Genomic DNA, 13,659 nt, shown 5'->3' with positions numbered 1-13,659 from the left:
AGTCCGTTGTTCCATGATCGGTTATAACTGTTGCTTCTTGTCCTGCATACAGATTTCTCAAGAAGAAGGTAAGGTAATCTGGTATTCCCATCTCTTGAAGAAGTTTCCACAGTTTGTTATGATCCACACAATCAAAGGCTTTAGCATAGTCAATGAAACAGAAGTAGACGTTTTTCTGGAATTCTTTTGCTTTTTCTGTGTTCCAACAGATGTGGGCAATTTGATCTTTGGTTCTGTGTTTTGCATCAACCTAACAACATGTATAACTTACTGTCTTTTTCCACTATGATTATCATTTGTGAGATTGAATGTGTCCTTTTGTGTAAATTTTGATGACTGGATACATTGGATAGATTATGTGTAAACTCTAAGATCTCATGAGGAAACTTGGCTTGTCCAAGGTGACGTGCTGGTGGGTGACAAGACAGTACTAATGTATTTTATTTTCCATTTGAGTGTCCTCTTTGATGGATCACACCATAGCCATTTATCAGTATGTTGACACCTTAGAACAGCATTAATACATTTCTTTTTCCTGTACCACAGATCACATCAACATCATAATATAACTTGTTTCTGATTATAAAAAATAACACTTGGAAAATAAGAAAGAAGAAAATGTAAAACCCAGGTTATTATATTCCTCTCATGGAAATAACCACTTATATTTATTGTGTTACCTCTTGATTTCTTTTTTCTCACTGTAGAACTCTTTTCACTTACCATGGCATATGGCTGTTTTCCCTATGCCCATCTTACCACTTTTCTTTTCTTTTTTTTCCTTTTTTAAAAAAATTTAAATGTATTTATTTTAATTGGAGGCTAATTACTTTACAGTATTGTATTGGTTTTGCCATACATCAACATGAATCCACCACGGATGTACACTTTTCTTACATTTTAGAATATACGTATAATAAAGCAGCAGCTTAAGAACGATAAACTAACTTCCTACAGAAATGTGAAGATGCTTTCAACTGTATCTTTTACAACTAAAGAGTTCACATACAAAAAAACAGGCGTTGGTCCTACTCATGGTTTTCTTAGAGAGGATACAATGCTTATGGTGTCCTCAGTGTGACATCGTGGGGAGACAGCAGGCTCTGAAATCAGGCCTGCATGAGTGAATCCTGGTCCCATCACCCACTAGCTGTGTGATGTTGGACCATCACTTAAACTCTCTGACCTTTGGTTTCCTCAACTTTAATGGGTCTGCCTTTCAGGGCTGCTATAGGTTAGAGACAACAACCAACAAGAGAGTGCCTGGCCCTCTGAATGGGTAGGCACAGGTGAGACGGCACTCAGAAGCAATCTAAGGCTTAAAACCTGTCCAAATTAGGCATAAATATAGAGAGCACTTTCTCACCATAAGCTAACTCTGTTCTAAAACAATTTATTTGTGTGATTCACCATTTCCCTTTACTCCTGCAAATATAATTACTGGCAAAAGAGGAGTGGAAAATGATGAAAAGTGAAAGTGGCATGAAGATGATCTCTGATTGGCAGGAGCCTTAACTCTGAGCTACAGCAGCCCTGGTCCAAGTGGCAGTTTTCCCTTCATCTTGGGACATCCTTACAGGATGAGCCGGGTTAAGTTTTGCAGATTAGTCCCCAAGGGACATTCCTGCTCCAAGGCAGTTACTTGTTGAGGCAAGATCCAATTTAGAGAAAGCAAAGACCCTTTCAAGAAACTTAAAAAAAATTCAGGATAAAAATAGCTTTGCTGCTGCTGCTAAGTCGCTTCAGTCGTGTCCAACTCTGTGTGACCCCAGAGATGGCAGCCCACCAGGCTCCCCCGCCCCTAGGATTCTCCAGGCAAGAATACTGGAGTGGGTTGCCATTTCCTTCTCCAATGCATCAAAGTGAAAAGTGAAAGGTAAGTCACTCAGTCGTGTCCAACTCTCAGCGACCTCATGGACTGCAGCCCACCAGGCTTCTCTGTCCATGGGAGTTTCCAGGCAAGAGTACTGGAGTGGGGTGCCATTGCCTTCCCCTGTCTTCTCCTCTAGCCAGGTGCAAAGTGTCACCAGATCCTGCCTGATGAAAAACTGCTGAATTAAACAGAAATGTCATGGATTTACAAAAAGGAACTGAAATACTCACACTTGGCAAAAACCTGTTTATAGTACAGGAGTAGCTCTTTAATACTATGATTAAACAAGGTAATGGCTATTTTCTCCTATCTCCTGTGCGGATAGCAAGTTTCAAAAAGCTATCACCACAAGAACTGTAGAAAGCTAATCCTGGCTTAGAAACAGAAGTAACACAGCCCTGTGACAACAATGGACTAAGAACAGTCAAAATTTAGAAAATTATAAAAACATTGCTTTCTATAAAAATGATTCCCTTTTAAATATCTGTTTACTGTATATACTTTAAGGTCCCCACTATCACTACCCCTCAAAAAAAAAAAAAGGGTCAAAACCTCTAAACACTTTCTACCAAAGGACCCACTGGTTTATTCATTCAACTAACACAGATGGAAGGCTCATAATGTGTGAGGCACTAGGGTCTCAAAGAGCAGACAGATTTTCCCCTGCCCCAAGGACATTTCTGTCTCTCAAAGCGGGAGGCGGGCACATTACCAACCACAACACAACAATGAAAAGCAGGCGCCACTGCTTCCTTTCAACTCAAGAATAAAACGACCTATTGTGGGTGATGGGCCAGGGGGTATAGATTCTAAAAACTTAAGTTGTTTATTGAATATACAATAAAAGTGAAAAATTGCTATTGCTTTTAGCCAGCAAAAAGTCAATACCTAGGTGTGTCTGAGGAAAAACAACACTAATCTTTATTTCCACACTAGCTGCAGAATTAGAGAAATCCATAGGCCGTGGTTTCCATGTCTGATTTAGGATCAATCCAAGATGTAGACACATCCCAGATAAGAATACAAGGAGGGTGGTGGTGAAGTGTTGTAATAGGTACAAGTGTGGAGTGAAGCAAGTAGTTAATTCTCGTAAGGGAAAAAGGAGGATGTCCCCAAGGAAGTGATACCTAAGTGGATCTTGCAGGGTGAACAGAAGTTCACCAGGAAAGATAACAACCTTCCAGGTTCAGAAGACTGTTTGAGCAAGACACAGGATGTGTAGTATAAATCAGTTCAGGGAATGAAAAGGAACAGTGTGGTTTATGGAGCCTAAGGAGGGTGGAGGAGAGGTTGAGCTGCAAGCCACTGCATTAGTATGACATTGGGGTTTTACCAGAGACAGCAAGATTTTTATTTCCCGTGAAATATGGGAATGTTATATGATTAGTAAAAGTGGAAAGAATAACACAGCCATTAAACATAAAATCGTAATTTTTAAAACACAGAAAAGGCACTCAGCTTGCTGAAACAGCCATTTTTAGGAAAGTGGACAGTGTTGTATTCCAGTCCTGCTAGTAGACAGATGCTTCAGAGAAGAGTTAACTCCCCACCACACATCAACAATGCATCAGCCTAATAACCTGTGGACCATATAGCTAAACCATCTGCTGTGACTTGTCACATAAAGCGTTAACCCTGTATGCCCTCAACCACGGATGCTCTTTCAACTTCCAGAATTCACCATTGATTTCGTTAAAGGTGCCTTTACAGAGAGAGGTTTAGAGAAAGGCAAATACATATATATATATATATATATATATATATATATATGTATGTGATGTATGTGTGTGTGTGTATATAAAGAGAAATATATTTATTTAATATACACATACGTTTCTCTTTAAAAATTAAGACAGTGATAAGAGACACTTTGGTTAGGGGCTCAGGCAGGAAATACTTGAGTAAATAGAAGAGTTGATAAGAGTGAGACTCGCACTCTTGTTACTGTGTTGTTTTCTCCTAATGCTTTCCTGATTTTCCCTTTGCTTAAGCACTAGATGGGGGTCCCGGATTCAAGGACTATAGAGAACACCTTCTGATTCTGAAGTTAGGAAACCAGGATCCAGAGCCAGCCATAGTATTTTCTAAACATCTGCCTCATTTCAGACAAGTCTCTTTGCTTTTCTAGCCCTCAGCTCCCTCATGTTGCTGTGAGAGGAATTTCGAGTAGGTTCCACAGGGAGTAGCAAAGCTGCTCCATGGGCCTCTGTGGCAGATGAAGTGAGGCCTCCTGCCGACCTTTCCCCTTCCAACAGAGCAGCTTTGCTCTTGTTTGCATTACGAACAGGGCTTTTACAAGCTTTTTTAATAAAAGGATTCTGTCACGTTTTAAGTATTTGAAAAAAGCAGAACTAGATATTTCATAAGGCATATCCAGGTCAGAAACAATTTCTACATCTGGAGGATGGGATAACAATTGTTCCACGTCATAGCATCTGGGGGTTGAACAAGATACTGCATGTGAGACAGCACATAGAACAAAGGAAGCATTCAGTGTGTTATATTAGCACCCCCTGCATAGATCCCTCACAAATAAGACTGCATTTCATATGACTCTTCACCTTTGAGTATGAGATGTTGACCTGAAAAAAATTGCCTTATTCATTTGTTTTATATCAGAAGCACTAGAAGAATGCCTTGTTGATGTTCTCTGAATTTTTAGTATAACCGTTTTATTTCTGTTTCTTGTACATTGCTCTTTCTCTCCCACAGCAGAAAGTTTTCTCCTTATATCAGATTTTTGAAATACTTCTGGCTGAATGGAATGACGAAGTTGCACAAATCTGTGTGTTTCAGGCTCTCCAGCTTGTGGGAAAATGACCTCAGCGTACACTCCCTCACCCTGCCCTCTACAACCTGCCTGGAGCTGCTGTTGATACTGTCGAAGAGTAATGCCACACTGCCTCCATCCCTCCGCTGTATGAATTCTTTCCAGGTAAGGACTGGTTCCTTGAGGGTGTCATTTCTCAGTTTGACTTGTCATTGTGTTTTAAGGATCCTGACTTTCATAAGAACAGCCCATGGAAAGGTACATTTTCACATGATCATAAACATAATGCAAGTATTGCCTTCTCTGACTCATTCTAAGTAAATGGACAAATGGAACCTCAAAACTGATAAGGTAATTGTCAAGTAGTGGCCAAACCCATATCTCCCTAACCCCAGGATTGGTTCTCTTTATCTCCGTCTTTCCTGCCTCCAAGAGAAAAGGCAAGAACATTCAGCAAAGACACTTGTGAATGCTACTTCCCTTTTCCCAGCTTTGCCCTAGAACAAGGATTTTCAGCCATCATTAGTGTCATCTGCTTTTAGCTTGCAGTCACATTGCTGAATGGAGGATTAACAGTGATCATGTTCTACCCACTCTCTTTTCCTCTGTCCCAGTCCTTCCCTCCTCTGAGATTTATCTGTGCTCCTGGTATTGGATGTGGTCAAACAACATCACATGTAGACTGACCACTAGGAAGACCCCCTCCCTGGTAGTCAGCTAGTTGTCACCAAGGTGGCATATGAGAATTCAGATGTTGACTAGTCACTTCAGGTGTGACCCTGTAGCTACCAAATGTTATTGAGCTTATGTCTAACTCTCAGCAATGGAAAAATATTCCCAAGCCCTCTACTGCTGGTGAGCAGGCCACATGCATTGCTGAGAAATGAGTGAATCTGAGTGGTTGTTTCTACTTGTGAAGAGTTGCTGATGGCCTAAGATAACTTCCGAATCAGAGGATATTGTTTGGTGCATCTCTGTGTTAAAACAAGATGTGCGTTTTCCTGTGAATTACAGCTCAGGAATTTAGTTAAAAATAGTAATAACTGTTCCATAATAATTTGCAACTGTATTCTCCTGGAATTCTGTTACATTGATTGTCTTTGTGATTGTCTTCCTGATAACACATTTCAGACTTTGGCTGTGGCATACCTGTTTGTATTTATCATTACTCAACTGTTACTTCCAAGTTCTTGGATTCAAGGACTATAGAGAACAGATTCTGATTTTGTAGGAGAGGAAACTGAGATACAGAGAGATGGAGTCAGTTGGCCAGAGAACAGCCAGCATGTTAGAGACAGAGCTGGACTTGCCAGTCTTGTGCTGTGATAACCGAGTGGTCTCATCTACCTTGGAATGTCCACTATACCCCTTGAAGTGTTAGTCACTCGGTCGTGTTTGACTCTTTGTGACCCCATGGACTGTAGCCTGCCAGGCTCCTCTGTCCATGGGAATCTCTAGGCAAGAATACTGGAGTGGGTTGCCGTTCCCTTCTCCAGGGGATCTTCCTGACCCAGGGATCAAACTGGGGTTTCCTGCATTGCATGCAGATTCTTTACCGACTGAGCCACCAGGGAAGACCTAATTATGTACTAATTTATGTATAATTTATGTACACCCCTTTTATGTACTGATGTACTAATTTATAATTAATTAGTACTAATTTATAATTATTTATTTGTCTACTTCCCTGTGGGGTTTCCCAGGTGGTGCTAGTGGTAAAGAATCCGCCTGCCAATGCAGGAGACTTAAGAGATGTGGGTCCAATCCCTGGGTTGGGAAGATCCCCTGGAGAAGAAAATGGCAACCCACACCAATATTCTTGCATAGAGAATCCCATGGACAGAGGAGCCTGGTGGGGTACAGTCCATGGGGTCACAGAGTCAGACAAGACTGAAGCAACTTAGCACACGTGCACACATACTGCCCTGAACCAGAACTGATTTGAAATTCTATGTATCAATCCATATTTCTTCTAAGTTTTGCTCCTTGGATTGAACACTGAATAACATAGAAGTTTGCCCGCAAACTTTTATGGGAGATGCAAGGAACTTAATAGTGGTTATCTTTGGGGAGCGAGGCTGAAGACAATTATGTTTTATTTCACTCCCTCCTACACTGTTGGTTGTTTTTATATGACAGGTGAGTGGGGAGCAAAAGAGATGACTCGGACTTGAAGGATTTTATAGCCTACTGGGGAGATAGAACAGTCATCCATGGGTGATATAAATTGAGAGTCGTTTTATTACAAAGTATCCTCCACACAAGTCTTAAAGAGATTAAAGGTAAAAGAGTAATCTAAGCCAGGCATGGGGGATTTGAGAGGAGGCCCAATTGTATATCTTCTACAGGAGATGGAGGAAACCCAGCTCCCTTCGAGGATCTCACCTTGAGCACACATACACACACAGGCACAAAAGCCTGGCCCACCCTAGGTACCATCAGCATTTGCTCCTGGCACCTCTCATCACAGGAGCTCTCGCCGTCAGGATGTTAATTACTGACTGCCCCCTTGTTAGTGACTGATTTCAGTCCATTTGCCAAATATGATTGTCAGGAGCACACATGCTTTCCCAGTTTCAGTGGTATAGATAAGCTAGGCACAGGTTTGTGAACAGTGTCTGCTAAAGAGATGTTGTCCCTGCTGCTACCCCTGGAAAGACTCACCAGGAACACTGCAGGAATCAACTTCCCCATGCAGGTCTTCACTCCAAGATACAGGATCAGTGAAGAGGGTAGGATGTCTGTCAAGATTAGAAAGGGATGCTCTGCTTTTTCATCTTTGAAACACCTACCTCATCATTTATTACAATGGCAAGGAATGGGGCTGTTAATGTTGCCTGCACTGATCTTTTCAATTGGAAACTCACTTTAGTATACTTTTTTTTTTAAAGGCCTGTATTGGCAAGAGCTATAAAGTAGTAGGATGACACTTGTTAAAGATACCATCGTTACATTTTCAGTTCTCTAACTTTCTAGGCCGAGTAAGTTACTGTGAGCAATCCTGCTTTTTCTGTAAAAATGTTATTCATTCAGACTGCACTGCTGCCTGAGCTCTTATCACTAGCAAATCCCAGAAGGACTGACTATTAGTTAGAGCTAATAATGTATCTGAAATTCTAACTTCTTAAGTTCTTAAATTGCAGTGTAATTCCCAGCCTAACAGGGATATCATTGGGTAGTTTTGTTATAATTTTCACTTCAGCCCTGGTCCAGTATCTTAATATCCCTGGTATGATGATGAGCAAACAGAATGTAGAATTTGGTTGAGAATCACTGATGTATTGCTAAGCACATACTATAGTTGTATTGTTTGGGAACACATGCCCCAAGAAGAAGGATGGATTTACCATGTCACTACCTGCTTACAGTTGATTCCTATCACAATGAGAACAAAATTCAGGCTCCTTAATCTAGACCTCCATGGGCCGGCAACATCTGTCCCCAGTCTCATCTACTCACTCCCTCTCGCTCTGTTCCAGCTGCACTGCCTTATTTCCTCCTCCCTTTCCTGATCTGGTCCTGGCCTCTGAGTGTGCACTGGCTGTTCTCTGTGCTTGCAGGAGAACACTCTGGACAAGACCTTTGCAAGGCTGGGTCCTCTTGTTTTTCAGATCTCACTTCATCTGTCAGTCTCTCCCATCAGGAAGCTTCCATAAGCCTCTTTTCCTTCTCTGTCAGAGGGCAGACAGAATGAAAACCACAATCACAGAAAACTATCCAACTGATCACATGGACTGCAGCCTTGTCTAACTCAGTAAAACTATAAGCCATGCTGTGTAGGGCCACCCAAGATGGACGGTTCATGATGGAAAGTTCTCACAAAACGTGGTCCATTGGAGAAGGGAATGGCAAACCACTTCGGTATTCTTGCCTTGAGAACCCCGTGAACAGTAAGAAAAGGCAAAAAGATAAAACACTGAAAGATGACCTCCCCAGGTCAGTAGGTACCCAATATGCTACTAGAATTCAGTGGAGAAATAACTCCAGACAGAATGAAGAGACAGAGCCAAAGCAGAAACAGCAACCAGTTGTGGATGTGACTGGTGATGGAAGTAAAGTCCGATGCTGTAAAGAGCAATATGGCTTAGGAACCTGGAATATTAGGTCCATGAATCAAGGCACATTGGAAGTGGTCAAACAGGAGATGGCAAGAGTGAACATAGACATTTTAGGAATCAGTGAACTAAAATGGATTGGAATGGGTGAATTTAACTCAGATGACCATTATGTCTACTACTGTGGGCAAGAACCCCTTAGAAGAAATGGAGTAGCTATCATGGTCAATGAAAGAGTCCAAAATGCAGTCGTTGAGTGCAGTCTCAAACACGACAGAATGATCTCTGTTCGTTTCCAAGGCAAACCATTCAATATCACAATAATCCAAGTCTATGCCCCGACCAGTAATATTGAAGAAGCTGAAGTTGAACAGTTCTATGAAGACCTACAAGACCTTCTAGAACTAACACCCAAAAAAGATGTCCTTTTCATTATAGGGGACTGGAATGCAAAAGTGGGAAGTCAAGAGCTACTTGGAGTAACAGGCAACTTTGGCCTTGGAGTACAAAACAAAGCAGGGCAAGGTTAACAGAGTTTTGCCAAGAGAATGCACTGGTCATAGCAAACACCCTCTTCCAACAACACAAGAGAAGACTCTACACATGGACATCACCAGATGGTCAACACCGAAATCAGATTGATTACATTCTTTGCAGCCAGAGATGGAGAAACTCTATATAGTCAGCAAAAACAAGACCAGGAGCGGACTCAGATCATGTGTGGTTCAGATCATGAACACCTTGTTGCCAAATATTGGCAACAAGTCAGTTTAAGTCAAATATTGACTTAAATTGAAGAAAGTCAATTTAAATTGAAAGAATAAGTCAATTTAAGTCAAATATTGACTTAAATTGAAGAAAGTAAGGAAAACCACCAGATCATTCAGGTATGACCTAAATCAAATCCCTTACGATTATACAATAGAAATGACAAATAGATTCAAGAGATTAGATCTGATAGAGTGCTTGAAGAACTGTGGACAGAGGTTCATGGCATTGTACAGGAAGCAGTGATCAAGACCATCCCCAAGAAAAAGAAATGCAAAAAGGCAAAATGGTTGTCTGACTGATGAGGCCTTACAAATAGCTGAGAAAAGAAGAGAAGCTAAATGCAAAGGAGAAAAGGAAAGATATACCCATTTGAATGCAGAGTTCCAAAAAATAGCAAGGAGAGATAAGAAAGCCTTCCTCAGAGATCAATGCAAAGAAACAGAAGAAAACAAAAGAATGGGAAAGACTAGAGCTCTCGCCAAGAAAATTAGAGATACCAAGGGAACATTTCATGCAAAGATGGGCACAATAAAGGATAGAAATGGTATGGACCTAACAGAAGCAGAAGATATTAAGAAAACATGGCAAGAATACACAGAAGAACTATACAAAATAGATCTTCATGACCCATATAACCACAATGGTGTGATCACTCACCTAGAGCCACACATTCTGGAATGCGAAGTCCAGTGAGTCTTAGGAAATATCACTACGTGCAAAGCTGGTGGAGGTGATGAAATTCCAGTTGAGCTATTTCAAATCCTAAAAGATGATGCTGTGAAAGTGCTGCACTCAATATGCCAGCAAATTTGGAAAACTCAGCAGTGGTCACAGGACTGGAAAAGGTCAGTTTTCATTTCAGTCCCAAAGAAAGGCAATGCCAAAGAATGCTCAAACTTCCATACAGTTGCACTCATCTCACATGCTAGCAAAGTAATGCTCAGAGTTCTCCAAGCAAGGCTTCAACAGTACGTGAACCGCGAACTTCCAGAAGTTCAAACTGGATTTAGAAAAGGCAGAGGAACCAGAGATCAAATTGCCAACATCCATTGGATCATTGAAAAAGCAAGAGAGTTCCAGAAAGACATCTACTTCTGCTTTATTGACTATGCTAAAGCCTTTGACTGTATGGATCACAAGACACTGTGGAAAATTTTTCAAGAGATGGGAATATCAGACCACCTGACCTGCCTCCTGAGAAATCTATATGCAGGTGAACTGCATATGCAAGTAGAACTGTATATGCAAGTAGAACTGGACATGGAACAAACAACAGACTGGTTTAAAATCGGGAAAGGAATAAGTCAAGACTGCATTTTGTCACCCTACTTATTTAACTTATATGCAGTGTACATCATGCAAAATGCTGGGCTGGATGAAGCACAAGCTGGAATTGAGATTGCTGGGAGAAATATCAATAACCTCAGATTTGCAGGTGACACCACTCTTATGGCAGAAAGTGAAATAGAACTAAAGAGCCTCTTGATGAAAGTGAAAGAGGAGAGTGGAAAAAGTTGGCTTAAAATTCAACATTCAGAAAACAAAGAACGTGACATCTGGTCCCACCACTTCAGATAGATGAGGCAAATAGATGTGGAAACAGTGGCTGACTTTATTTTGGGGGGCTCCAAAATCACTGCAGATGGTGACTGCAGCCATGAAATCAAAAGATGTTAGCTCCTTGGAAGAAAAGCTATGATCCACCTAGACAGCATATTAAAAAGCAGAGACATTACTTTGTTGACAAAGGTTCATCTAGTCAATGCTATGCTTTTCCAGTAGTCATGTATGGATGTGAGAGTTGGACCATAAGGAAAGCTGAGCACAGAAGAATTTATGCTTTTGAACTGTGGTGTTGGAGAAGACTCTTGAGAGTCCCTTGGACTGCAAGGAAATCCAACCAGTCAACCCTAAAGGAAATCATTGGATATTCATTGGAAAGACTGATGGTGAAGCCTAAACTCCAATCCTTTGGCCAGCTGATGTGAAGAACTGACTCACTGGAAAAGACCCTGATGCTGGGAAAGATTGAAGGTGGGAGGAGAATGAGATGACGGAGGGTAAGATGGATGGCATCACTGCCTCAATGGACATGAGTTTGAGTGTTTTCCTCTACTAAAATATGTGTCGATGGGAACAGGGAGAATGTTTCGGCTCATCATTGCATCAACAGAACTTAGAAGTTTGCTTGCATGTAGGAATCATTCAATAAATATTGGTTGGCTTGCTAGAGATGGATAGATGGATTCACAAGTAAAATTCACAGTGGTGTAGCCATCTGACATTCTAGAAAATTCCAAAAGACTAAACTAGGAGAAAGCAGAGGTGTGGACAGGACACCCTCGGGGCAGAAGCAGCAGCTTTTCCCCTGCTGGGACAGGGTGGACTCCAGAGATAAGGTCCAAATTTGAGATAGGTCAACAAGATTGAGCACAGATGAGTATCTGAAATTACAGCCTAGAGCTCTGTACAAATGAGGAAGATGCGAAGAAGAGTTCGGCCCTTGGGAGGAGCACGCAGTATCTGAGATAAGCAGAGTAGGTGACCAGTGGACAGGTCCAGGCACCTCCTGGGCCCTGGAGACCACAAGAGGGGAAAAATTGGAGTGATACTTTGGTGCAGAAACTGAGGCTGAGGGGGCTGAAGCGACTGTGGAGCAGGTAGGTGGCAGCTGCTGCCACTGTAACTGCTGTCAGTTTGATTCCCTGCTGAGTGTTTCGGAGCTCTGCGGGGAGGTGACAGAATGCAGTTTCCACATTCATCTTGCAGAGCTGCAACTGGTTCCTTAACCTGAAGTCTTGCCATGGCAACTTAAAATTTGAACGAGGTCTCTGGAAGGTACCCAGGTTGGATCCAGGACTGAGAAGGGGACGTTGGGTTTAATGGTTCTGTGCCTCTTTTTTAGAATCTTGGGCTATTGTAGCTGGAAGGATCAACTAGTCCAAAGACCTTATTTTTATAAATAAAAAACAGGAAGGGGAAGTCGACATTGGAGACTGAAACTCTGATTCCTCTGCTAGACTTTTTGTGCTACAAGTGATTTTACCTAGTCTGTTTCCCTATCCCATGGGACACAAGTTGCTTAGGATATAAGTAAGTGTCTTAGAAAACAGATAGTTAATCATCAGATAGCTAATATTTATTCAGTGCTTTCTGTATTCTAGACCCTGTTCTCAGCGATCTGTACTTTTTAGCTCATTTCATTTTCATGAAAAACACCATGAGGAAGATGTATTATTATTCCCATTTTACAGGCACGAAAACTGAGCCAGAGAGATTAACTTTCCCATGCTTATACAGCTGGTGAGTGGAAGAACATATGGTTCAAAGCCTGGCTGTAGACACCCATACCTCCCATTCTTAACTGCCAGATAATGTTGCCTGTTAAAAGAAGTTTGGTTAAATAAAATTAGATTTTGTTTTTCTTAACTTCAAGGTTTTTCAGGGCCTTTTCATGTGTATAAGGGGCAATATGACCCTTCTAGCTGAAGAATGTAGAAAATATTTTTGAAATGTGATACCAGGAAGACTGTCCAGAGCATTTCATAGGATTAATGCTCTCAAAACACAAATGAGGAAACAGTGTCCTGCCCAATCTTGAAAGATTTGGATGACCATGACGCACACAGCACTCACATGTGCTTCAGAGACTTGTTTATCTCTGAAAGAAGTAGTGCTGCAGATTTAGCAATGGATTGTAATAAGGTGAATGTCTCTCCCTTTAGTTGACTAGGTGGCTCTCCTCCTGGTCAGGGCCACCTTGCTCAGAAAGACAGAAATAAGATGTTCCTTCAGCACCTGACAGGGCACACAGGACCAGTTCAGACCCCCTGCAGGCCCCTGGCTGAGCATTGCTTTGTGGGTCTGCAACCTGCTGCCCACTCTAGTCAGCATTGCTGGGTATTGACAGTAATGTGGCAAAGACTTCCCGTAATAGAGGGAGCCATCTAGCTGAAGCTTCCCAAGTAATTCAGTGGTAAAAGAACCTGCCTGCCAATGCAGGAGATATGGGTTCAGTCCTTGGGTTGGGAAGATCCCTTGGAAGAGGAAATGGCAACCCACTCCAGTATTCTTGCCTGAAAAGTCCCATGGAGGGAGGAGCCTGGCAGGCTACAGTCCATGGGGTCACAAAGAGTCAGACATGACTGAGAGACTGAGTGCACACATCTGGCTAAACTGTCTCTCTCCTA

At 41.8% G+C, this 13,659-nt stretch overlaps 1 protein-coding gene across 7 annotated transcripts in view; it reads left to right on the top strand.

The window, feature by feature from the left end:
- The window catches only part of UBE3D (ubiquitin protein ligase E3D), a 179,701-nt gene that overhangs the window by 92,522 nt on the left and 73,520 nt on the right, over nucleotides 1-13,659 (top strand). For all 7 annotated transcript variants that reach the window (XR_003036229.2, XM_059889652.1, NM_001075711.1 and 4 more), the window contains one exon: nucleotides 4,670-4,808. Coding sequence is in view for 6 of the 7 variants with exons in the window: in XM_059889652.1 (XP_059745635.1) it covers nucleotides 4,670-4,808 (139 nt within the window). In the remaining variant the exon portion in view is untranslated. The remainder of the gene's footprint in view (nucleotides 1-4,669; nucleotides 4,809-13,659) is intronic.

This window comes from Bos taurus, chromosome 9 (assembly GCF_002263795.3).
Source record: "Bos taurus isolate L1 Dominette 01449 registration number 42190680 breed Hereford chromosome 9, ARS-UCD2.0, whole genome shotgun sequence".
NCBI classification, from domain to species: Eukaryota; Metazoa; Chordata; class Mammalia; order Artiodactyla; family Bovidae; genus Bos; species Bos taurus.
This window is presented reverse-complemented; position numbering and strand designations above follow the sequence as displayed.